Source organism: Canis lupus, chromosome 34 (assembly GCF_003254725.2).
Source record: "Canis lupus dingo isolate Sandy chromosome 34, ASM325472v2, whole genome shotgun sequence".
NCBI lineage: Eukaryota > Metazoa > Chordata > Mammalia > Carnivora > Canidae > Canis > Canis lupus.
The window spans coordinates 16,774,853-16,801,614 of NC_064276.1; the positions used below are offsets into that span (position 1 = coordinate 16,774,853).

The 26,762-nt window shown below is 38.6% G+C and overlaps 1 protein-coding gene across 3 annotated transcripts in view; it reads right to left on the bottom strand.

The window, feature by feature from the left end:
* Positions 1-350: 350 nt before the first annotated feature.
* Positions 351-26,762, bottom strand: part of PARL (presenilin associated rhomboid like) — a 47,522-nt gene continuing 21,110 nt past the window's right edge. Inside the window, exons 5-10 of one of the 3 annotated variants that reach the window (XM_025451322.3) lie at positions 19,814-19,909; positions 19,074-19,223; positions 17,117-17,187; positions 4,457-4,558; positions 4,220-4,317; positions 351-678 (exon numbers count right to left, since the gene is read on the bottom strand). In XM_025451322.3, coding sequence (XP_025307107.1) covers positions 567-678; positions 4,220-4,317; positions 4,457-4,558; positions 17,117-17,187; positions 19,074-19,223; positions 19,814-19,909 — 629 coding nt within the window. In that variant the 3' untranslated portion in view covers positions 351-566. Of the gene's footprint in view, positions 679-4,219; positions 4,318-4,456; positions 4,559-5,565; positions 5,646-17,116; positions 17,188-19,073; positions 19,224-19,813; positions 19,910-26,762 lie in introns of those variants that run through there. The other 2 variants (XR_007408081.1, XM_025451323.3) reach the window with 2 other exon arrangements.

A 26,762-nucleotide genomic window follows, 5' to 3' on the forward strand; every position in this document is an offset into this window, starting at 1 on the left:
AAAGCAAAGCCTAAAAATAGCTTTTTGTATATGCCACTCACTGCCAGAAAACATTACCTTTCTTGGGAAAATTTAGAAAATACTACAGCTGTTATTTCAGTCCACGCCAGCCAGAAGATCTTTTTTTTTTTTTTTTTTTTTTTTACCTGCCAACCAACCAAAGGAAAGGGTAAGTGAGGAAGCAGAGATGCAAGGAGGCCAAAGTACAAAAACAAGCATCTCTGAGTTTCAATTAGGCCTTTCCCTGTGCACTCCTGCCAAGTTCACTGCTCAAACTATGTCAGATATAACACTAATAGCAAGACTCCAGGGCAGCATTAGTGCTCTTCAAAAGGGACACACACCCTCTGTTTACAAACTAGAGATATAAACCTTTATTTCACAACTTTGTCATAATTCACTTTCTGGTAAGACATGTACTGGAGACAGAGTTTAAAATACTGGGAAAGCTAGATGCTGGGTGTCTTCCAAGCAGGAGCAAAGATGTGGTCACTCCAGGGCTGATGAGTTCCTGGGACTCTCCAGGCAGCACGGGGCACATGCACCAGTATCATCTGATCCCAGTTCTACTTAGAGCCGCCTCCTTTTTTGGGGCTGTTAGTCCTCATTTCATGCCAAATTTTCACTAGAGGCTCCCTGTTCTTCCAAATGAGTTCATGACCATAAGTAATATACCATCTGGGGAGGAGAAAAACAAACCAGGCTCAACATTCAAACAGTATGACATACAAATGTTAAGTACCATGATGATATCAAATTGACATTTAAAAACTGAATGCCATGGTTATTTACTATCTTGTTTATTAAAATAGCTGATTGATTTATTTGATGTAGATCAATGACTCACTGTTAATATGGAGTGTATGACAGATCAAGAGGAAAAAAAAAAAAAGAAAGATAAAAGGGATGGGACTATGTGTGACACATACTACTTTTGATTCACTACTGCAACTGAGCATCACCTCCCCATTACAGACATGAGGAAACCAAGCCTCAGAGAAAGCAATCTTCTCAGGAGCTAACAGCTTCTAAGGACTCACCTGAAGTCTAGACTGATCCTAAGCCTGGTCCCTCTTCACTACATTAAATGTAAGAAATGTCAGCATTCAAATTCACTAATGATGGCTTCAATAGTTTAAATGCTTCTCGTCATCTTCCACCTGGCTACACAAAGCTATCTGCTGATCCAAATTCTGCCCACCTTTAAAAATATAGTTCCAATCCCTATTCCGCTCTTAAATACTGCCAAAAAAGCAGCCTAAAGCAATGAGCTGAGGAAAATGAAGCACCGAGATGTTCAGTAACTTACTTTGCCCAGGCTACACAACTAGCGATCACCAGAACGGACACTAGAACCTAAATCTGATTCTGAAAGTGGTGCCATAATCACTACTACTGCATCTAGGGAGAATCTACTGTAAGCTGAGGAACACAAAGTTGAGAGACCACTGAGCAATGCCTGCCTTTAGAAGCCCACAGGCCTAGGTACTGCAAGACCAGGAGCTCTACCTGAGGGAGGCACAGGCTGTAAGTATAACTCGGGGGCACCTACCTCTTCCTCTCTTGGGCTAGGGGAAGGCTGTGAGGGCTTCCTGGAGGAGACGGGGTTGTCTGGAATGACTGTCATTGAAAGCTATGACTGAAACTTTTATTTTTGCCCTCCTTGCCCAAATAGATTTCATGTTCCCTGAGGCAGACACCAGACTGTGTTAATCTTTGCATCTCTTCAAACACCTGACTGAAAACATGCTCTATTTAAATGGCTTAGATTAGTATCAGAATAGCAATTTAATGTTTCTTTTTTTTTTTTAAGATTTATTTATTTATTCAGAGAGAGAGAGAGAGGCAGAGACACAGGCAGAGGGAGAAGCAGGCTCCATGCAGGGAGCCCGTTGTGGGACTCGATCCCGGGTCTCCAGGATCACACCCCGGGCTGCAGGCGGCACTAAACCGCTGCGCCACCCAGGCTGCCCTGTTTCAATTTTTTTAATGTTCTGTGTATGTTTATTATAAAGTACTTGTATCTTTTTTTCCCCCAAGTACTTGAATCTTAACATTCACTATATTTTTAAAAAGATCATGAAAATAGTCACCATTAAAATGTTAAAAAAAATCAGTAAATATAGAGAAAGAAAAAAGACACTTAAAGAACATGCAAATTAATAGGCATGTTACAAAATTCTTTTGGGCCTAAATCAAATTTTGTGGTGAACTTAGAACAACAGAAAAAGGATCACCTAAGATTCGAATGCAATTGTAAAACTCTTGCAAGAAATGAATCACTTGTCAGGAACTCTCCATTAATGAAGTGTCTTCCCAGATCTTTGTAATACACTTATTTCAAGCAGAGAGTCAACCAATTTAATATTACAAGTAAACTGTTCTGATCATACTTGGAAGTTCAAATATAATTGGTCATTTGGCTAAATTAAAATTAGGAAAACACTTTAAAATTACCAACTTCTAAGTTTCAGTTTGGTTTTTTTTGGTTTGTTTTGCAGCAGCTATATAGCCTAGTGCTCACTCTGAAACTCAGCTCTGCAAGGACTGGTTGTGTGACTTTGAACAGTTCCCTTCTTTAAAGCAGTTTTCTAACCTCACAAGATTTAAGAATATTAAATCAGTCCTTAGCTTGGGCACACAGCAAATATTCAAAATATGTTAGCTAGTATTACTGCAAAAGTACAGAGCGAAGACCATAACATCTGATGAGGGAACAGAGTCAAGGCAATGCGCAGGAGGATACTAATATGGTTTTTACCGTTAGTAAGGATTTCTAGCTTTAGCTTTATTAATTGAATTAAAGATGTTATAAAAGATGAATTCTGGATATGACTGAGATCTAGTAAATGAAAGGGGTTGAAATTAGAAAGAGCAAAGAAAAAGGATTCCTCTGCCTTTCAGATCCTGTACTTTAAAATACATTTGATCTAATTATTTTCAGAATGAAAAAGGTCATTTAATTATAGTTCAGAAGAATAAAAACCTGCTGAAGAGAAGATCCTTTAAGTATACATGGGAGGATCCAGAGAGATAAATTTAGAGTTCATAAAACAGAATCCTGTTTCCTAAGTCTAGGTTTCTCCTACTGTAATATATCAGGTCAGTTTCTACTATTTATAATGTGCTGCTGTTAGAGCCAGAACTCACATATGCAATTCTTTAATCATCACTGAAAATTATAAATGGCATAATGGCATTTAGTTCCACCGCCTACTGGGCAAAACTGCTCTACTTAGAATAGACTTTTCTTCTTCTTTTTTTTAAATTAAAAAACTTCAGTTTTGCATTGTCATGAAACAAAGTAAAAACCAAGTGAGGGCAAAAAGCAACATTTATGTAGGATAAGTAAGATAGTCCATCAGGGGACCCAGTACATGAGATAGAAATTACTCTGCTGAAGGGACTCTCATGGTCAGATAGGCTCCAGGAGTCCTGAGGAAGTTCTATGATCAAGTCACTCCAATGCTACTACATTTTAGGCAAAAGTCCACTGTCTGACACACAAATGGGAGATCTTGTGAACACTATACTACTATATTCAATATGGTGTGACAGAGGTAGAAAGGACTCTGGATCTGGTTTTAAATCTTTGCTTTGCTCCTAGCTGTCTGACCCGGGAAAGATCACTTTTGGGCCTGTTTCCCATCAGTAAAATGGAAGTAATAATAGTAGAATGGAAACTACTAGCTCAGAGCCTGCCACATAACTGATGCCCAGTTAAGTGGTCAACACTGGTTTTATGATCCCCAGCCTCTACTTGTTCAGGTAGCACACACCTGGACACTTGTCACAGGCAGAGTGTCACTCTGACTGCCCAGCGCTGGTGACAGGGAGGTGAGCAGCAGCAGGACAGAGGAGGCCTGAGCATGAGGAAAGGAGAGGACAACGCACACGGTGGGGCTGGGAAACAGTAGCCCAAGAGGGGCTAGGAGATCTGACAGCTCTGGACTTGGGGTGAGTGGAAGTTAAGAGTAGGGTAATGGCATAGTCTATAAATGACTGAGGCTGGGGCAGGACCTGCTCTTCTCCCTTCCAAGCTCATATGGTAGAACTGGGCAAAGCTGAAAACAACTATGTGACAGGTTTCTCAACCTCCCACCCCCCACTTGCCCCTGCTTTCGTCCCAGAGTTAACTGCCTTGTTCTGCCTTCCTAAAGGGTGGGCAGGAAGAGAGGACCAAGGAGGCAGCTTAGCAATTGGTTATACTCAAACTTACATTCCAAAGAGAGCTCCCCCGAGATGTGCTGCATGATCAAAAAATTTCCAGCCCAGGATCATTCCTGCTGTATCCATGGCAATAATGGCTTTTAGGGCCTGAAAGCCAGCAAAAGAGAATAAAACTGGTACAACTTTGATTCCTCCAGCATTGACATTTCTAATTTAAGGGCAAGAATTCAGTCAATGTAAAAATATCACCACTGTCCCCAGCACTTCACTTCATAAAAATACTCACATTCCCTGCCGTGAATGTGAACATTGGAAGGAAGATAATGGCAAGCCTCCCTTCTGGGATCTTTGTGCAGACAGCAGCAAGGACCGTCATGATTGCACCTGACTGCAAACAAACACATGTGAAAATGTGAAACTCTCAATATGCAACTGTTTCATGACTACAATGTCTAATGTAGCAATACTTTTTCCACAAAGTTTATAAGCCATACGTTTCTAGGATGAGTACATATCTTAAAAGCCTTTAGTTATTAACGTAGAAAATATCAGGCAAAGGGGGTTCAAGCCCACTACCTGGAAAGCACGAGGAGATGTGTAACCACTAGCCTGTGAGTACTTCATGAACTTCAGGGACAGTGTTAAGCATGATACATGCATCATTTCATTTAATGACTAAAAAGAAATTCTCAAATTTCCACAAAGCCACTTCACCTAGACTGTGACGTAAATTTGCCCAAAGAAACTCACATGCATGAATTTCTTCCAAGTATAATGCTTTATCTTAAAACAAAAAACACCCTGTGAAATTTATACCCTACTTCATAGTAAAACTAAACTTTTTTTTTTTTTAAGTAGATTTTTATTTATTCATGAGACACAGTGAGAGAGAGGCAGCAGAGGGAGAAGCAGGCTCCATGCCGGGCGTCTAATGCGGAACTCAATCCCAGGACCCCAGGGTCATGACCTGAGCCAAAGGCAGACACTTAACCATAGGCCACCCAGATGCCCCAAACATTTTCTTTAAAACCTTTGAGTAAGGGAGACCTGGGTGGCTCAGTGGTTGAGCATCTGCCTTAGGCTCAGGGCATGATCCTGGTCTGGGGATCAAGTCCCACATCGGGCTCCCTGAGAGGAGCCTGCTTCTCCCTCTGCCTATGTCTCTGCCTCTCTGGGTCTTTCATGAATAAATGAATAAAATCTTAAAAAACAAACAAACAATTTTTGAGTAAATGCTCTGCTCTAGAAGAGCACGTCATGTCTGTCCCATGGCTCTACATGACCACCCGTCACAGCATCCTCCCAGGGACACACATGCATCTGCCTGCCTGAGAAGCACTCTCCCCCAACAACCTCCTACTATTTTAGAGAATAAAAATCTAAATCTCAGGGCACCTGGTTAGCTCAGTTGGTAAATCATGCAAGTCTTGATCTCAGAGTCATGAGTTCAAATCCCACACTGGACCTAGGGCTTACTTAAAAAAAAAAGAAAATCTAAATGTCACAACCTTATGATCAAGAAGTCAACCATTTCTTATTATAGTTGAAATTATAATGGCTGTATTTTTTTAAATCATGTTTTTCCAGGTTGCTACATAACCTTCATAACTTAAATGTATAATGGCTATGAAGTATCTCCTGGATAAATAATGCTAATTTAAGTCTTAATGTCAGACATGTTCCCACTTCCTCTAAATGGTAGAATACTTGAGAAATTAGATCATAATCGCTAGTTCACATTAAATCTCATGATAATCATTCAACCAAATACTTGAGGCCTACTTCGTACCAGGCACAATGCAAGATGCTGTGGGTATAGAGGAGCACAAAATTAGCAGTCCCTTCCTGAATGGAGCTTACAGAAGCACAGACATAAAAACAAAATGTGATGAGCTAGGATAGTGAAGTAGGGCATGCTATGGTGGCATGTGAAAGGGAGAGCTCATTTAAGCTCAGGCTGACGTGACATCAAATTTTGCACGGAAGGGTCACCAGGCATTGGGCAATTAGAAGAGGAGGAGATGGGAAGAGTGTTCCAGGCATAAAATCAGCTTAAACCAAGCCTGGATATCAGAGAGGACAGTGAGTGGAAGAAATACAAAGAAGCCGAGTACAGCTGGAGGCCAGGGAGGAGAGCAAAGGGAGGTCAGCAATTTAACTTCATTTGTCTTCTGCCAAAGTTCTCAGTTCTAGTCACTTATTAAAAATAATAAAGCTCCGGGGCACCTGGCTGGCTCAGTTGGTAGAACATGTGACTCAGTCTCAGGGTGTAGGGTGTAGAGATTACCCAAAAATCTAAATAAATAATAAAACTTCCATGATAGACATTCTACAAAACATGTATCTACTATTCTTCAGAAGTATCAAGGTCATGAAAGACAAGATCAAGAAAGCACAAGACTGGAGGATACTAAAAAGATATGATAATTAAATGCAATATAGTATCCTAGAACAATAAAAGAACATCGTGGGAAAATGGGGAATCCAAATATAGTTTGCAGGTTAACAGTACTCTACCAATGTTAATTTTTTAGTTTGGTAAGTCATGTTTATAACAGCTGTTACCTAATGTACCCCTAATGAGATGTATCCTTCACCCTTATAATAATCACCAGAGCAAAAACCTCGAGCCAGAATAATCAATGGGGTGAGGAGGTTGACAAACAAGAGATCCCGATACTTACATAAATCCCAAAGCATCTTCTCACCAATTATACACTGATTTTAAACAGTAAAAGAAAACAGTAACTTTAGAGTAGAGAAACTGGATAACAACCAGTCAATAAATGGACAATTAGGAGCAAATGAGCATTATGTGCTTCCAGTTGTGTTACCCAAGGACAGACCACCATTCATGTAGCATTTCAACCAAAAACACACAATCAGCATCTCATCATGAGGAAATAGACAAACCCAACTGATGGATATTCTATTAAATAACTGGTCCATATGGTTCAAAACTGTTCATGACATGAGGGGGAAAAAAGGCTGATCAAAATCAACAAGCAGAACTACATCAAACCCAAAAGCTTCTGCACAGCAAAGAAAACCATCAAAATGAAAAGGTAACCTTCCAAATGGGAGAAAATATTTGCAAATCATATCTAATAAGGGATTAATTTTGAAATATATACAGAACTATAATTCAAAAGCAAAAAAACACAATCCAATTTAAAATGGGCATAAAATCTGCATAGACATTTTTCCAGACTTTTAGATGGCCAGCAGTCACAAACACAAGGAAATATCACCTCACACCTGTTTGAATGGCTATTGTTAAAACAGCATGGAAGTTCCTCAAAAAATTAAAAACTGAGGGGCATCTGGTAGTGGCTCAAGTAAGCTGGGTGTCTGACTCTTGAATTCAGCCCAGGTCATTATCTCTGGGTTGTGAGATACAGCCCCGTCAGGCTCTATACTCAGCACAGAGTCTACTTGAGATGCTCTCCCTCTCACTCCTTTTGCCCCTCCCTCTGCTCGTGTATTCTCTCAATAAATTAAATCTTTTTTTTTTTTTAATTTTTATTTATTTGTGATAGTCACAGAGAGAGAAAGAGAATGAGGCAGAGACACAGGCAGAGGGAGAAGCAGGCTCCATGCACCGGGAGCCCAACGTGGGATTCGATCCCAGGTCTCCAGGATCGCGCCCTGGGCCTCCAGGATCGCGCCCTGGGCCAAAGGCAGGCGCCAAACCGCTGCGCCACCCAGGGATCCCAATAAATTAAATCTTAAAAAAAAAAAAAAAAAAAGGATGTTTTTTAAACATTAAAACCAGAATTATCATATGATCCAGTAATTCCACTCCTGGGTATTCATCTAAAGACACTAACTCAAAAAGGTGTATGCACTCCCATGTTCACAGCATATTTACAATAGCTAAGATCGGGAAACAACCTAAGTGTCCACCAATGGATGGGCGGATAAAAAAAATGTGGTATGTACATATGTGTGTACACACACACACACACACACACACACACACACACACAAAGAGGAATATTATTCAGCCATTAAAAAGAAGGAAATCTTAGGGCGTCTGGGTGGTTCAATCAGTTGGGCATCGGACTCTTGATTTCAGCTTGGGTCATGATCTCAGGGTCATGAGATTAAGCCTGGTGTTGCACTCTGGACTCAGCATGGTATCTGCTTGCGATTCTCTCACTCTCCCTCTGCCTCTGTGCTTCTCCCTGCTTGTGCATGCTCTCTCTAAATAATCATTTAGATTATTATAATTTATATATTTATATAATTTATATATTTATATAATTTAGAGATTATAATCTCTAAACAATCATTTTTTAAAATATTTATTTATTTATTCATAAGAGACACAGAGAGAGAGAAGCAGAGACATAGGCAGAGGGAGAAGCAGGCTCCCCAATACAGGACTCGATCCCGGGACTCCAGGATCACCCACTGAGCCAGAGGCAGACACTCAATCACTGAGCTACCCAAGCATCCCTAAATATATACAATCTTAAAATTAAAAAATTTGAAAAGAATGAAATCTTGCCATTTGTGACACACGAATGGATTTTAAGGGCATTATGGTAAGTGAGATAAGCCAGGGAAAGACAAATACTGTATTATCTCACTTGCATATGAAATCTAAAACAAAACAAAACAAAAAGCAAGTTTTTTTTTTTTTTTAATTTATGATAGTCACAGAGAGAGAGAGAGAGAGAGAGAGAGAGAGAGAGGCAGAGACATAGGCAGAGGGAGAAGCAGGCTCCATGCACCAGGAGCCCGATTAGGATTCGATCCCGGGTCTCCAGGAGCGCGCCTGGGCCAAGGCAGGCGCTAAACCGCTGCGCCACTCAGGGATCCCAAAAGCAAGCTCTTGTATGTGAAGAAGATTGGTGGTTACCAGAGTCAGGGATAGGGAGGGCCAAAATGGGTGAAGAGGGTCAAAAGGTACAAACTTCCAATTATAAAATAAGTCAGTCATAGGGAAGCAATGTACAGCATGGCAATCATAGTTAATACTACTGTGTTACATATTTGTAAGTTGCTGAGAGAATGTAACTTAAAGGTTCTCATGACAAGGAAAAAATATTTTAACTGTACCTTGTATATGGTAATAGACTTGTTAACCATGTTTAACCAGACTCATTGTGATCACTTTGCAACTTATACAAATATAAAATCATTATGTTGTATGCCCAAAGCTATAATGATTATGTCAATTATACCTCAATTTAAAAATTTTTTAAAAGCTGTGGAAGGAAATGTTCCAGCTTTTGGGATACCAGAGAGACATAACCACTAAATGCAATATATGATATTAGAGGGAGAAAAATAGCTACAAAAGACATTACTGGGACAATTTACAAAACTGTAATATGTTCTGTAAGTGAAACTAAAGTATTATATCACTTTTAAATTTCCTGAATTTGGGGACGTCTGCGTAGCTCAGCAGTTAAGCGTCTGCCTTTGGCTCAGGGTGTGATCCTGGAGTCCCGGGATAGAATCCCACATTGAGCTTCCTGAGTGAAGCCTGCCTCTCCCTCTACCTAAGTCTCTGCCTCTCTATCTCTCTGTGTCTCTCATGAATAAATAAATAAAACCTTTAAAAAAAAATAAGCAAATTTCCTGAATTTGATAACTGAACTGTAGAAAGAATCAGAATATTCATATTCTTAGAAATATACACTGAAGTACTTAAGGATAAAAGGGCATGATATATGCAACCTACTTGCAAATAGTTCAGAAAAAATAGTATGTATAAAGAAAATGACAAGTGAAATGTGGTAAACTGTTAAAAACTGGTGAATATAGTTCAAGAATATTTTGCAGTTCTTTCAAAGTGAAACACAGACTAAATGTAAAACATAAAATAAAAACTTTTAAAGAAAGCACAGGAGAAAACTCCTTGTGACCTTATGTTGGGCAAACATTTCATAGCTATGAGACCAAAAAGCATGATCCTTCAGAAAAAATAACTTAGTAAATCAGACTTTATATAAACCAAACAGTCTTCCAATGGATACTGTTGAGAGAAGACAAGATATAGGCAAAAGAGAATACTGGCTCACTACAGATAATCTAATATGAAAGAAAATTCTCATTACTATGCATTTAATTAACTGAATGAACTGAAGGTAGACGCTATTAACCAACTGTGCCCCTTAAAAAATTGTTTTAACTGGGCAAAATATTTGAACACTTCAGAAAGACATATGGATAGCAAATAAGGACATGAAAAGATGATCAATATCATTAATCATTAAGGAAATAAAAAATTTAAACCACACAGATATCACTATATATTGGTTACAAATTAAAAAGATTGACCACACTAGGTGTTGCTGAGGACGTGAAGAAACAAAATCTCACACTGCTGGTGGGAAAGTAAAATACTATAACCACTTCGGAAGACTTTGGAAGTTCCTTAAAAGTTAAATACTTATTTGCCATACTATCTGGCCATTCCACTCCTAGGTGTTAACCCAAGAGAAATGAAAGCACACATCCATACAAAGAGTTTTACACAAATGTTCATAGCAGCTTTTCTATAATAGCTAAAAGTAGAAACAACCCAAATGTCCATCAGGTGAATGCATATACACATTCTGGCATATTCATACAATGAAACATGAGTCATCCATACAAAGGAATAAACTGATATATACAACTTTATGGATGAATTTCAAAATAACTACAAAGTAATGAAAGCCAGAACAATAATAAAAAGGACTATATGCTAGGTGATCCCATTATTAAACTGTAGACAGTAAATACAAATGAAACTATCATGACAGAAAGTAGAGAGGTTGCTGCCCAAGAATGAAGGGAGAAGCAGTAAGGGGGGGCTACAGAGGAACACAATGACACTTTTAAGATGACAAGTATGTTCATTTATCTTGATTCTAGCAATGGCTTCATGCGTATCCTCATGTCTGAGCTTGCCAAATTATAAACTTTATTATTTTTTTCAAAGATTTTTATTTATTTATTCATGAGAGATGCAGAGAGAGAGAGAGAGAGAGAGAGAGAGAGGCAGAAACATAGGCAGAGGGAGAAGCAGGCTCCACAAGGGAGCCTGACACAGGACTCAATCCCAGGTCTCCAGGATCAGGCCCTGGGCTGAAGGTGGCGCTAAACCACTGAGCCACCCAGGCTGCCCTTCCTAGATTTATTTTTAAACAAACCTAAAAAGGTCAACTCAACAAAACCCAAAATCAAGCTGAGACCTTATTTTCTGAGAAGGAAAAAAAAACAATAAAATTATATTTCCCTCCAAATGAGGCCACCAGAATTTGATTAGTTGATGTTAAAGAACAACACTAAAATTAAAATGGTTAGGTAGCTCTAGATTACTTCTCCATAGATGATTGTTCTTCATCTAAAGTGCTCACTATAGATATTTTAATATGAAAAATTTTTTTTAAATTTTACTTATTTATTCATGAGACACAGAGAAAGAGGCAGAGACACAGGCAGAGGGAGAAGCAGGCTCCTCACAGAGAGCCCGATGTGGGACTTGATCCCGGGTCTCCAGGATCACGCCCCTGGCAGAAGGCGGCACTAAACTGCTGAGCCACCTGGGCTGCCTAACAATCAACTTTTAGATAATAACCACTCTACTCCAGCCAAACAACAGAAAAGGCTGTGGCCCAATCCCCATCAACAAAGACTGAATGGAGAGCCTGACTTCTACCCTTGCAGACTGCAACCAGGCATCCCAATACTGTTGACAGGGTAGGGTCAGTGGAGGTCATGTAGGCAGCAGTAACAAGGCACCCTGTTCTTCCTAGCCAAGAGAGGTCTACATAGGCGACTCAATTTCCAGAACTCCCAGTCCTGCCCTCTAGTAACAAGAGCCTTCATCCCTAGGTGTCAAAGGAGGCTAAGTAGGGAACCTGGACTTTAACCTTATCAGACACTAATGATCAACATACCCCTTTTCCCCCCTCATCAGAGCACCTTCGGGGCAGCCTAATAAAGAGTAGACTCAAAGTCTCATAATAGCCAATATGTCCAGTTTTTTTTTTTTTTTAAGATTTTATTTATTTATTCATGAGAGACACAGAGAGAAGCAGATACACAGGCAGAGGGAGAAGCAGGCTCCATGCAGGGAGCCCCACGTGGGACTCAATCCTGGGTCTCCAGGATCAGGCCCTGGACTGAAGGTGGCGCTAAACCGCTGAGCCACCTGAGCTGCCCTGTCCAGATTTCATTTAAAAATCATTCACCAGGGATCCCTGGGTGGCGCAGCGGTTTGGCGCCTGCCTTTGGCCCAGGGCGCGATCCTGGAGACCGGGGATCGAGTTCCACATCAGGCTCCCGGTGCATGGAGCCTGCTTCTCCCTCTGCCTATGTCTCTGCCTCTCTCTCTCTCTGTGTGACTATCATAAAAAAAAAAAAAAAAAAAAAAAAAACATTCACCAGGGATCCCTGGGTAGCTCAGCGGTTTACCACCTGCCTTTGGCCCAGGGCGCAATCCTGGAGTCCCGGGATCGAGTCCCGCATCCAGCTCCTGGCATGGAGCCTGCTTCTCCCTCTGCCTGTGTCTCTGCCTCTCTATCATGAATTAATTAATTAATAAAATAAAAATAACTCACCATACCAAGAACCAGGAAAAACCCCAAGTTGAATGAAAAAAAGACAACACCAACAAGATGACACAGGTATTAAAATAGTCTGACAAGTATATATTTTTTAAATTTATTTATTGGGACACCTGGGTGGCTCAGTGGTTGGGTGTCTGCCTTTGGCTCAGGGTGTGATCCCGGGGTCCTAGGAGAGAGTCCAGCTTCAGGCTCCCTGGAGGGAGCCTGCCTGCCTCCCTCTGCCTATGTTTCTGCCTTTGTGTCTCTCATGAATAAATAAAATCTTTAAAAAAAGCAGACTCTCCACTGAGTGTAGAGTCCAAAGCAGGACTGATCCCAAGACCCATGAGATCATGACCTGAGCTGAAATCAAGAGTCAGATGCCCAACCAACTGAGCCACTCAGACATCCTGTCTAACAAGCATTTTAGAGCAGCAATTATAAAAATGCTTTAATGCGCAATTACAAACATGCTTGGAACAAGTGAAAAAATAGCACAAAAATAGAAAAGCTCTCAAAGAAACAGAAGACACTACTAACAATGTAAACTTTAGAACTAAAAAATACAGTACCCTAAAATAGAAACACTCAATAAATCGGCCCAAGTAGAATGGAAAGGACAAAATAGTCAGTGAACTTGAAACAGAGTATCAATTACCCAGTCTGGACAACAGAAAAACAAGACTGAAAAAATTAACTAAATTTCAGGGACCCATGAGATTATAAGTGATCCAACATTATGTCATCAAAGTTATAAAGGAGGGAGGAAGGGTGAGGCTGAAAAAGTATTTGAAGTAGTAATGGCTAAAAACGTCCCAAAAGACAAACTCTAGATTCATGAAGCTAAGCAAATCCTAAACAAGATCAACACAAAGATATCCATGACAAGACAGAGTCAAACTTCTGAAAACTAAAGACAAAGAAATTTTTCAAAGAGATCAACACCACCTTACCTATAGGCAAAAAGCTATTTGAACAACAAAGAACTTCTCTTCAGAGACTATTGTGGCCAAAAAGAAGTGGCACAACATTTTTTCAAGTGCCCAACGAAATGTCAGCCTGGAATTTTTTATCCAGTGAAAATATCCAGAAATGAAGAGACAGACATGTTCTAAGAAAAACCTAAGTATCACCAGCAGACCTACCTAAACGAATGGCTAATTCTCCAAATAAAATGAAAATGATGAAAGAATCCTGAAACATCAGGACAGAAGAACAATGGAAAAAGTAAAAATTATGCATAAATATAATTGGTTTCTCCTCCCTTGGACTTTTCTAAATGATGCTTAATTATTGAAGCACTTATAATAATAGTGGCCAATATTCTAAATATATGTGGAGCAAGTATTTAAGACAAGTATAATCTGGAGAAGACATAGGAATGAAAAGGGAGGTAAGGTTCACTTCACTCAACCACCACCAGCAGACTGTAATAAGTGATGTGTGTATATATATTGGAATACCTAGAGCAGCCACTAAAAAAGTTATACAAAGAGATATACTCCAGACACTATAGGTAAATCAAAATAGAACTCCATATGAATCTGTTCTAGTGACCATTTCATTTTACTTGCAACCCTGTAGGAAGAGACTAAAGATACTCCTCCCCCCCCCCAAAAAAAGATACTTCCCTAACTTAGCAGAGAATTTTTATATACAGATTAAATGTGATACTTACATCAATGAAGTTATAGTAAGCAAGTTATCATAATGCTACTGAGCAAATCCACCCTATGATGAACTACATCATTAAGTGAAAAAAATTAACATTTTAACAAATGCTGTTTCCTACAACAAACATTTTATTGATCTTTGCCATCTCAAGATTAAGGGTTATATTTCACAGACAATAAACTTTTGAAAAGTAGACTAGGGAAAGCTTCCTACCAATAACTACTAAGAAACAATTTTTAAGTGAGATTCTGAAAACAGAGAGGTCTAACAAAACCGTTATCAAAATCCCGTCAGTATTCTTGCTCTCTAGTGCCAATATGTTAATTGACAAATATTCTTTAATGGTCCCCTTTATCCTTTAACAAAGGATTATGATGAAGCCCATCATCTAACACAACTTTGTCGACAGTATTTTTTTTTTAGTTTTCTCATTAAAAATGCCATTATTTCTGATGATTTCATTTTCTTTATTATTGGGGACAATTTTATCCTGACATGGCTGTACAGAATTTTGATTTCTGAGCAGGAACTACCACTACCACATTTCTTAGTACATGCTCCTTATTATGCTAAGCATTCTAAACACACTTGCACTGCAGATCAGAAGAGATGTGCTATCCCCATTTTACACAGAGAAATTAAAGCTCAGAAAGGTTCAGGAATATGTTCTAGAAATCACAGATAAGTGGCAGAGCTGGAATGCAAACCCAGTCTAATTCCAAATATCTGCCACACTCTTTTCATCTTGGACTTCAGTTTCTTATCTGTAAAATGAGAATACTTGTCCCGAGGCACATCAAAATGTCCTCCCAGGGGTGCCTGGGTGGCTCAGTTGGTTGGGCACCCAACTCTTTATTTTGGCTCAGGTGATGATCTTGGGGTCTTGGAATTGAACCCTGTGTTGGGCTCTGAACTCAATGCAAAGTCTGCTTGAGGAGTGTCTCTCTCTCTCTCTCTCTCTGTGACCGTCCCCCACTCTCTTCCCAGAATGAATAAATCTTAAAAAAAAAAAAAAAAAAAAAAAAAAAAGCCCTTCCAGATCCTCTCAGTTAATGAAAAAAGTCTCCCCACATTCAGAACACCTGAAGACTTCTAGAGAACACTAAGCCCTTTCAGTGTGTATTACATATAGCATATAATGTTTTTTCCCCAACTAAAGTCAGAATCTATTTCTGACTCATACCAGTGGTCTTTGTTGCCTTCACATAACAGGTGCTTAGTTGGTTAATGAGGTAAAGGATAGGATTTGAAATATGTAAATTATATCAGCACAAAATTTTATATATAAAACATTCCAGGGATCCCTGGGTGGCGCAGCGGTTTGGCGCCTGCCTTTGGCCCAGGGCGCGATCCTGGAGACCCGGGATCGAATCCCACATCGGGCTCCCGGTGCATGGAGCCTGCTTCTCCTTCTGCCTATGTCTCTGTCTCTCTCTCTCTCTCTCTCTGTGACTATCATAAATAAATAAAAATTAAAAAAAAAAAAATAAATAAATAAATAAAACATTCCATTAAGGGAAAAGCAGGGCTTAAGAAATCCAGTAGGTTATAGGAAAAAGTATAGGTCTCATTAGGAAATTAAGAACACACAAATTATGGGCTGATTACTTAAGAATTCTTCTAAAACTGAATCTTCTTAGAGTTTCTTTTTTTTTTAAGATTTATTCATCCATCCATCCATCCATTCATGAAAGACACACACACACACAGAGAAAGGCAGAGACACAGGCAGAGGGAAAAGCAGGCTCCATGCAGGGAGTCCGACGTGGGACTCGATCCCAGGTCTCCAGGATCACATGCTGGGCTGAAGGCAGCACTGAGCCACCTGGGCTGCCCTTCTTAGAGTTTCTTTAAATATGAAACCCCCTATTTCAATGCATTTAAGTGATCTGCATTTATATACGTAGAAAATAGGGTGCCTGGGTGGCTCAGTTGGTTAAGCCACTGCCTTTGGCTAGGGTCTGAGGTTGTGATCTCCAGTTCTTGGGACAGAGCCCCGCATCCAGCTTCCTGCTTGATGGGGAGTCTGCTTCTCTCTCTCCCTCCCACTGCCACTCCCACCACTCTCTCTCAAATAAATAAATGAATCTTTTAAAAATAATAAATATGTATAAAATGAAGTCTTTAAAGAAATATTATGCAAAGATTTCCATGTGCCTATAAATCTGCCACTAAACTCAAAAGAAAATGTATTTTTGTCTTTATGTTTTTAAAGCATCCAGAACTTAGCTCCTAAAGACAGGTACTATGATCATCTTGCTCACTGGCTGTAATCCCCAGTCTTGAGTAGAGTGCCTACTAGTCTAATCTGCCTAGCAGACACTCAAGTAGTGACTAAACATCATAATCAAATCTGTAATTATTTTGAATTTTCCAATGCTAGATTAGGCTACCTGGTTTTAGAGACTCATTGTTTTCACTACTCCTCTTGATTTGTACTGTTCCATCAAGTATATATAAATGACCAATGGTTAAAAGCTATAGCCTGAGGTTTAAAGGGTCTACAAACATAAATTCTAAGTTAGATACAGATTAGTTAGTAGCATTGTCTCAAATGTTAATTTCCTGGCTTTGATAATTGTACTGTGGTTCTGTACTTAACAGTAGGGTAATGGGTATATAGGAAATCATAATAATTATGCAACTTTTCTGTAAGCCTCAAATTATGTCAAAATGAAGCTAAAAACTAAATTTAGAAAATCTACATTAGAAACACTTACTGCACCGAGTGATGGTCCATATCTTCCTGTGGCAACTTTACACACGTAACTGACAAAATTGGAAATCACGCCTGGGAAAAAAGTCACATTTCGATCATTATAGTGAAGTATAAAAATGGTTTCCATTTCTGATCTCCACCTCACAGAGACTAACAGTGTCGGATCTCTACCTAGGTCAGTACAAGGTGCAGGCACAAACACTTACCCTATCATTCTAGATATTTTAAAGAAGAGTCTGATCAACTGCACAACTTACTGAGTGACACAGGATCATTCACTTTACTTCTCAGTCCTCACTTTTCTCATCTATAACATGAAAAAGACTATTTCCAAACTCAACAACTGTCTGGGAATCCTCTAGGCCATACTCCAAACACTAAATCAGATTCTCTGGAATAGGACCAGAGAATCTATACTTTACTCAGTTTGCCAAATGATTCTGCCACAGATCTAGACTAGATGATCTTTTTCAAGTCCCTCTGGCTCCGATGTCATCTAAGCTGAACATGGCTCATTTTAAACAACTTCCTACAGAGCAGGAATTAATGGCAGCTGACAGACTCATCTTACCTACTATACAACTAGTGCTTGAGAAAAAAACTACACACTTCTGTTACAGGCCAAAGATATTGCTCAGTTTCTAGTTTGAAGGGACCAGATGCATGGATATTTAATTAACACTAAGCACTCATTCTGCACCTTGCTGTAAATGCTTCTATTTAATCCTTTCTACACCACCTTGTCAGGAGAGACTAAGTATCATTACCTCAGAGAAGTATATGTTCTTTTCCACAACATCACACAGCAAGTAGCAGAAATAGGATCTAATAAAACTAGGACTTCTGTCTTCAAGCTCTCAAGTGCTTTCTTTCACACTACAGTATGATTCCCAGATACACTGCTTTTAAATGAAGGGAGTTCAGGGGCGCCTAGCTGGCTCAGTCAGAAAAACATGTGACTCTTGATCTCAGGGTTCTGAGTTCAAGCCCCATGCTGGGTACAGAGATTATTTAAAAAAAAAATAAACTTAATTTTTTTAATTAAAAAAATGAAGAGAGGGCAGCCCCGGAGGCGTAGCGGTTTAGCACCGCCTGCAGCCCAGGGTTTGATCCTGGGGACCCTGGATCGAGTCCCGCATCAGGCTCCCTGCATGGAGCCTGCTTCTCCCTCTGCCTGTGCCTCTGCCCCTCTCTCTCTCTCTCTCTCTCTGTGTCTTTATGAATAAATAAATAAAATAAAAAAAAAAAAAAAGAGATTTCAGAAATGAATTTTTATGCTGTGTGGTTTTTAATTAAGTACATTTTACAAAGAGAGGGGTAAAATTTAATTGACCAATTGCCAGTTTAGTAGCATCTAGAACCTGGAATCTACTACCACCATTTCCTAGTTGAAATAAGGAAATGGTGTTATCTCCAGGACCATGACTGGAACTGTTCCAGACTAATATATATGCTTGCAGCAAAGTTAGAATAAACTCATTCTTGACAATTTATTACAAAGCTCTGATCCAAAGCTTTCTGGAAACTGAACACACCATGGGAAATGAGTTTATGGTTATTTAACAAAGATCCAGATGACTGAGACAGCCAGCAAGTCTTGGAAACACCGATTTATAAAAATGGTAGGCCTGATCTAAAGAAACAAAGCCTAATGAGATAAAAATGACATTTGTAAAATCTATACTAAATCTATACTAAAATCTATACTAAACCTTTAATCAGACAGGATAACTCCTGTCTATCCTGATTTAAAACTAAACATACCTATAATCTTAAGAAGAAACCAGCATGATGAGAAGCAGAAAAGAAAATAAGCCACCAGTCTGTGGCATCCTTCTCTATATACAATTTATACAATTCTCTACATACAGTCTTCATATGTAGACTATGACTATAATCTCCTCCAGGTAGGTGGGAATGCTTATACTCTGAAAGATCCCCAGATTAAAGTTTATTACCTGCAGATAGGTATACTGCCATGAACTGCTCTTGACCCAGAATGTTCACTATGCTGGAGGAGAAGCTCCACAAAACATACATATTTGCAGCCATGTGAAACAATGAGAAATGACTGAATGTTGACAGCAACATTGGAGAACACAGGACCTCTACAAGAGAATGAAAAACAGTCTGGTAATCATAGGACACACGACCATGATCTAAAAATGATCTGTTTTAAATTTTTTTCATTACTATTATAAAAAATTCAAACATAGTAAATAAAAATAGAGCCAGTTAAATAAGATGGTTTACCACAGTATTTTTCAAAGTGGCAAAAAGTTATCCTAAATTTCTCTCTTCTACTTTAGCAAGCAACCAATAAAAATTCTCAGTTCAACGAAAGCAACTTATCCTTACAGCAAAAATCACTTAGAAAAAGGATTTCATAAATTATTTCAATTACAGATATGCAGTTGTACATAATAGTATCCTCCAAGAGTAAATTTGTAGTGATCATGCATCTTATGTCACTAAAAAATACTTATCTACTAGGTGCAAGGCACATTTTAGGTACCTGAGACATAACACTAAGAGAAATGAGGTCCCTTTACTCAAGGAGCTTACTTATAGTCTATCTTCTAGATTCTGCTTATAATATTGAAAAGTAACTCATCCTTTTTATAGGATTTCAATTAACATAAAGCATATTTCTTTCATATTACATCTACTTCAAAATAAAGTCATTAAGTAGACTTACTTGAAGCTGGGTTTGATGTGAAATATCTGATCATTGTCCGCTGTAGAGAAGGTACTCTCCATAAACAGAATACAAAAACATTTGCTGCTATGATACCTACAAAATAAAGATTTATAATTTAGGGAGGTTAAAAATAGGAACAAAGTCTGATTGAAAGTCCACCTGAATAAGATTTTCTACCACAATTATTTAAGATTACTATATACTTATGGGTTGGGTGGGGGCAGGGCAAGCTAAGGAAAGTTGAGTGAAATCAATGTTTTTAAGTATCAAACTATATGCACTGGTACAGTCAGAAAATTCCTGGGAAACTGCAAATGCTCTAGAAGCTAACTTCCTTCACTCAGATCCACTTTCTTCAGAACAGTTTACTCTTCTCAATAAGCAATAATCAGATCTATAATTACTGTTTGAAAATGGCAAGCCAGAGATAAGTAATGTACAGATTTGGGTTCTTTGGCCAAGATCAGAAAAGCTATATTGCATAACACGCTTCTTTTTCCACAGGGAATAATATACTTCTTAAACTTACAGAAACATCTATGTGTCATTGGGTAGATGAAGATCCACTTGTCTGAGAAAAATACTTCTTAGGTAAGAATTCAGGAATGACCTGGAAGAATTTTCCAACTGCTTTTGAAACTGTTTATATGTGGGAGTTGAGTAACTTTCACTTTTAAGAAATTGATGTTGCTAGAACTATCACTAAATTGAGGTTTATTATTTAATGATAGAATTAACTATTCAGTAACATTTTAGTGAAAAATTGTTATTCTTGGGGTGCCTGGGTGGTTTAGTCAGGTAAGCATCTGCCTTTGGCTCAGCTCATGATCCCAGAGTCCCAGGATTGAGCACTGCACTGGACTCCCTTGCTCGGCAGAGAGCCTGCTTCTCCCTCTCCCTTTGCCCTTTCCCCTGCTCCCACTCTCTCACTCTCACTCAACCTCTCTCTCAAATAAATAAAATTATAAAATTTATTCTTAAAAGCTACAAACGTTAAAAAAACACATTAATTTTAAGGTACCACAGCTCCTTGCCCATATAGTAGGCACTCATCTATTTGAATTAAAGGAATTTATTTTTTTGTTTTTTTTTTGTGTTTTTTTTGAATTAAAGGAATTTAAACATTTATTCATTCCTCCAGTTTCTTTCATCAATAAGCAACTAAGGCCTTTCAGCTTCTTCAATCATAGTAAACACTGATTCCAGCAACATTCTGGTAAGAGGATTTATTTTAGAAGATATTCATTGTATAATCCCCACCGGCTGCTATATCTTGGAGTTTCCTTTGGCTTCTATATTTACTCACTAAGGCTCTCAGCTATACTCTCACTCTCCCATTTGAGAGTCAGGCAGGAAATGAAGCTACCATTTTTCATAGATTCTAAGACATTTCCTCCATTTTAATATCTATAATCAGGATGCATCTTACAACTGGTGGTGTGTCATAGATGAACTGGAAAGATTTTTTTCTTCGTGGCACATGAAACAGTGTTTTGCTGCATTAACTGAATGATTCCATCAATTTTATCATGTCTTACTAGTGGGAACTGACAGCTGTTATGCACCTTCAGTAAATAACTAATTAGAAGTCTTTCAAAGATGGTGAGAAGGACAATATTCGTGAAAGGATGGAGAAAAGAGGTCACAAGCAGGGCAAGTGAGAGTACAATGTATACCTCCCAACAAGGAGCCTGAAACCCTGGGCAGGAAAGGTGGGCAGAGGAAGGATAGAGCCTCCTCAGGTGAACAGACCTCAAAGGGTTTATCCTAAGGAAGTGAGCAGTGATTAGTGTTGCTTGGTTCCTTAGTTTCTTTTATAAGAAATATATCTATTACCCAGAGAATTCTCTGAGGCCTAGGTTGTACATAGTGATTGGTACCTTGGGATAAAGAAGATCTGAGAATAGTTTGGCTCCAGGACTCTATGATCGCAAAGACAATCAGGCTTAAACAAAATTACTGCACGCACTCAAATGCAGTATTCAGAAACTCAAATAATGGTTCCCTCCTCCTCCTTTTCCTTTGAGAAGTAGCACTGCTTAAGGTCTTTGCTTTTATCTCCATTTAGAAGGAGTATTACTTGCCTCCTCCTGACTCAGTAAACTCTTAGACAAACTTGACACTGTTGATTTGGTAAGTGTGCTGCTGCCTCAACACCTACCTTTACCAAAAGGGATGCAGTGGATTACGTTAGAGAGAGTAATGAAGTAATAAGGACTTTGAAAAATTCTTTCCTTCACAAAGCAATGAAAAAATTGGCAAAAAAAAAAAAAAAAAAAAAAAATTACCCTGTCAGAATCAACTTATTCAGAACTCTTGGAAACTAGCTAAAGGCCTGTAGCAACTCAGTATTTAAGAAAAATAGCAAATCTCAATAGGAATAGAAATTTGGGGCATTTTAACTTGCCCTGGTCCCATTCCTTTTCCAGCTACAAGTTGAAGCAATAAGTTATGAAAACAATCCACATTTCCCATGCAGTCTCACAACCACGAGAGGTAGCACAATGGAGCTGGAACTCTTTTAAAGCCTCCTTCCCAAAGAATTGTTATCATCTGACCTGATAATAGTTCCCTGCAAGACTCCACTTGCAAGGATGTCTATATTGGACTTGACTGAAACCTCAAATGCAAAATTCCTTTTCACAGGGGGCATTTGTCAGAAACAATATCAGGCAAGTGTTTTTACGTTCATGGCTGCCTAAGATAGTGGATAATTTTTGGAGTAAACAAAAGACCAAACAAAAATCTTAAAAGGAAAAGCTGAGGAATGAGATGTCCACAGGAGCTTATAAAGCCTCAATATAGTCCTAGGTTCTTGTATACCAAAACCTAACAAAAAAAAAAAAAAAAAAAAAAAAAAAGACTTTAAGATAATATTTGTTATTAGACACAAAGAAGGACATTATAGAATGATAAAAGGACCAAGATATAACATCTTCTTGATATATCAATATAGCAATTACAAACATACATGCTCCTATAGAATCCCAAAATATATAAAGCAAAAATTGAACTTAAAGGAGAAAGAAACAGTTCAATAGTAATAGTTGGAGACTTCCAATACCTTATTTGTAGTAACAGATAAAATGATCAGCAAGGAAATAAGACTTGAACAACACTATAAACCAAGTAGGCCTGACAGACATCTATATAACACTCAACAGGGGCACCTAGGTGGCTCAGTTGATTAAGTATCTGACTTTCGATCTCAACATGGTGAGTTCAAGCCCTATGTTGGGCTCCACAATGGATGTGATGCCTACTTAATAAAACAAAATACCCAACAACAAGGCAATACATTCTTGGGACACCCCACTGGCTCAGTTGGTAAAGCACGTGACTCTTGATCTTGGGGTTGTGGGTTAGAGCCCCATATTGGGTTGTAGAGATTGCTCAAAAATAAAATCTTAAGGGGTGCCTGCATAGCTCAGCCGGTTAAGCTATCTGCTTTCAGCTCAGGTTGTGATCTCCAGATCCTGGGATCAAGCCCTGCGTTGGGTGGGGAGTCTGCTTCTCCCACTCATGCTTCCTTTCTCTCTCAATCAAGTGAATAAATAAAATCTTAAAAAATAAGTAAAATCTTAAGGAAGAAAAAACACAAACAACACATTCTTTACAAGCACACATGTAACATTATCCAGGATAGACTAGACCGTATGTTCGGCCACAAAGCAAGTCTCAATGAATTTTAAACAGTGAAATTATATGAAGTATGCTCTCTAACCACAATGGAATAAAATTACAAATTGATAACACATTGGGTGAAGTCATAAATTTGTGGAAATTAATATATTCCTAAATAACCACTGGGCCAAAGAAGAAATCATGAAGTAATTTAGAAAGCACTTTGAGATGATTGAAAACATAAATGTAACTTAGCTGCTATGGACTGAATTATGTTCCACTAAGATTCATTACACAGCCCTAATGTGATGGTATTTGGGGACGAAGTCTTTGGGAGGTAATTAGACTTAGATGAGGGCATGAGGGTGGGTCCCCCTTGAGAGGATCAGTTTCCGTATAAGAGAGATAAGATACTCAAGAGCTTGCTCTTGCTCTCTCTCTGAAGTATGACACAGCAAGAAGGTGGTAGAAGAGAGAAGAGACTTCTTACCAGAATCCAACCATGATGGCACCTTGATCTTGGACTTCTACCCTCCTGAATTTTGAGAAAATAATTTTCTGTTGTTTAAGCCACTCAATCTATGGTATTTTGTTTTGACAACCCAAGCTGCTAAAACAATACTAAAACTTACAGGGTACAGCAAAAGTAGTGCTGTAAATGCCTACATTAAAGAAGAATAAAGATTTCTTTTCTTTTTTTTTTAATTTTTATTTATTTATGATAATCACACAGAGAGAGAAAGAGTCAGAGACACAGGCAGAGGGAGAAGCAGGCTCCATGCAGGGAGCCCAACGTGGGATTCGATCCCGGGTCTCCAGGATCGCGCCCTGGGCCAAAGGCAGGCGCCAAACCGCTGCGCCACCCAGGGATCCCAGAATAAAGATTTCAAATCAATAACCTACCTTCTACTTTAAAAAACTAGAGAAATAAAAAGAGCCAACCCAAAGCAAGCAAAAAGAAGGAAATAATAGTTTGGATGAAGGAACAGAAAAATAGAGAAATAAAAAAAATCAATGAAACCAAAAGTTGGTTATTTGAAATGACCAATAAAATTGATAAACCTTTAGGGAGATTGACAAAGAAAACAAAAAACAAAAAACAAAAAACACCACCTCAAGTTCCTAAAATGAGGAATGAAAGAATGTTACTACTGACCTTACAGAAATAAAAAGGATTATAAGAGAATACTATGAACAATTGTATACCAACAAATAAGAAATCAGAAGAAACTGACAAATTCCTGGAAAGATACAAACTACTGAAACTGACTCAAGAAAAAGAAAGTCATGGGCACCTGGATGGCTCAGTGGTCGAGTGTCTGCCTGTGGCTCACACTGGGATCCTGGGGACCCGGTACTGAGTCCCTCATCAGGCTCCCTACAGGGAGCCTGCTTCTCCCTCTGCCTATGTCTCTGCCTCTCTGTCTCTCCCATGAATAAAGAAATAAAATATTTTTAAAAAATGAAAAACAAAAAAGAAAGTCTAAATAGGCCTATAAGAAATAGTGAATTTATAATTAAAAAAAAAAAAAAAAAAGACTTCTCACAAAGAAAAGCCCAGAACCAGATGACTTCACCAGTTTATTACTTTCCTAGGGCCGCTATAATAAATTACCACAGCCTTGGTGACTTAAAACCACAGAAACGTATTCTCTTAAATTCTGGAGGCTGGAAGTCTGAAATCAAGTTGTTGCTAGGTCATGCTTCTTTCTGAAGACTCTTGGGAAGACTCTTTCCTTCCCTCTTCCTAGCTTGTGGCAAATCATGTATCTAATAAGGATCTAGGATCCAGAATATATAAAGAACTCTTAAAACTCAATAAAAAGACTACTCTAAAACAGGCAAAGAATTTAAACAGACATTTCTCCAAATAAGCATGAATGGACAGGGTACCTGGGTGGCTTTGTCAGTTTCAAATATCTGACTCTTGACTTTGGCTCAGGTCATGATCTTAGCAGTTCCTCAAAAATTAAACAGAATTATTACATGATCCAACAATTCCACCTCTGACTATATATACCCTAAAGAACTGAAAGAAGGGACACAAAGTAGAAACTTGTACACAAATGTTTGCAGGAACAGAATTCATAACAGCCAAAGACTGAAACCCAAATACCCATTGACAGATGAACAAAATGTGGTGTACACATAAAATGGAAAAATGACTAAGCCTTAAAAAAATAAAAAAAGAAATTCTGATACATGCTACAATATGGATGAACTGCAAAAACAGTATGCTAAGCAAAAGAAGCTGGACACAAAAAATGTATTTTACAATTCCACTTATATGAGGTATAGGCAAATTCAGAGACACAGAAATCGTGGTCACCAGGGGTTAAGAGGAAGGGGAAATGGGAAATTAATAGGTACAGTGTCACTGATATACTAGAAAACAAAGACAATAAATGGAATCCTCATACAGTTCTTGAGGGAATGTAAAATGGTGCAGCCACTTTAGAAAACAATTTGGCAATTCTTCTAAAAGAAAATATGGAGAAAAATAGATATCCACATGCAAACAAATGAACTTAGATTCTTAACACCACATACAAAAATTAACTAAAAATGGATTAAAGACTGAAATGTGAAAACAAAAACCATAAAATTCCTAGAAGAAAACACAGGGAAAAGCCTTGTAACATTGAACCTGGCAATGATTTCTTCGACAGGACACCAAAAGCACAAGCAATACAATCAAAAATAGACAAATGGGACATCAAACCTAAAAACTTTTGTCCAGGGACACCTCGGGGGCTCAGGCGGTTGGGCGTCTGACTTTTGATCTCAGCTCGGGTCATGATCTCAGGATACTGAGACTGAACCCCATGTGGTGTTTCTCACTGACAGTGGAGTCTGCTTGGGATTCTGTCTCTCCCTCTGCCTCTGTCCCTCCAATCCCCATCCCCTGCTCAGTTTCTCGCTCTTAAAAGCCCATGCACACACACACACACAAAACCCCAACAAACTTTTGTCCAAAATATACAACACAGTGAAAAAGGCAATCTACAGAATGAGAGAAAATATTTGCAAATCATTTATCTGATAAAGGGTAAATATCTAGAATATATAAAAAACAATGACAATCAAAAAAAGAGTCAAATAACCTGATTAGAATAGGTAAAGAACTGGGATAGACATTTATCCAAAGATGATAGTCAAATGGCCAACAAACATATGAAGAGATGTGTAATATCACTAAACATCACAGAAATGCAGATCAGAACCACAATGATGTGTCATCACCACACGCCCATTAAGATGTCTACTATCAAAAAAAAAAAAAACCAGAGGGATGCTTGGGTGGCTCAGTGCTTGAGCATCT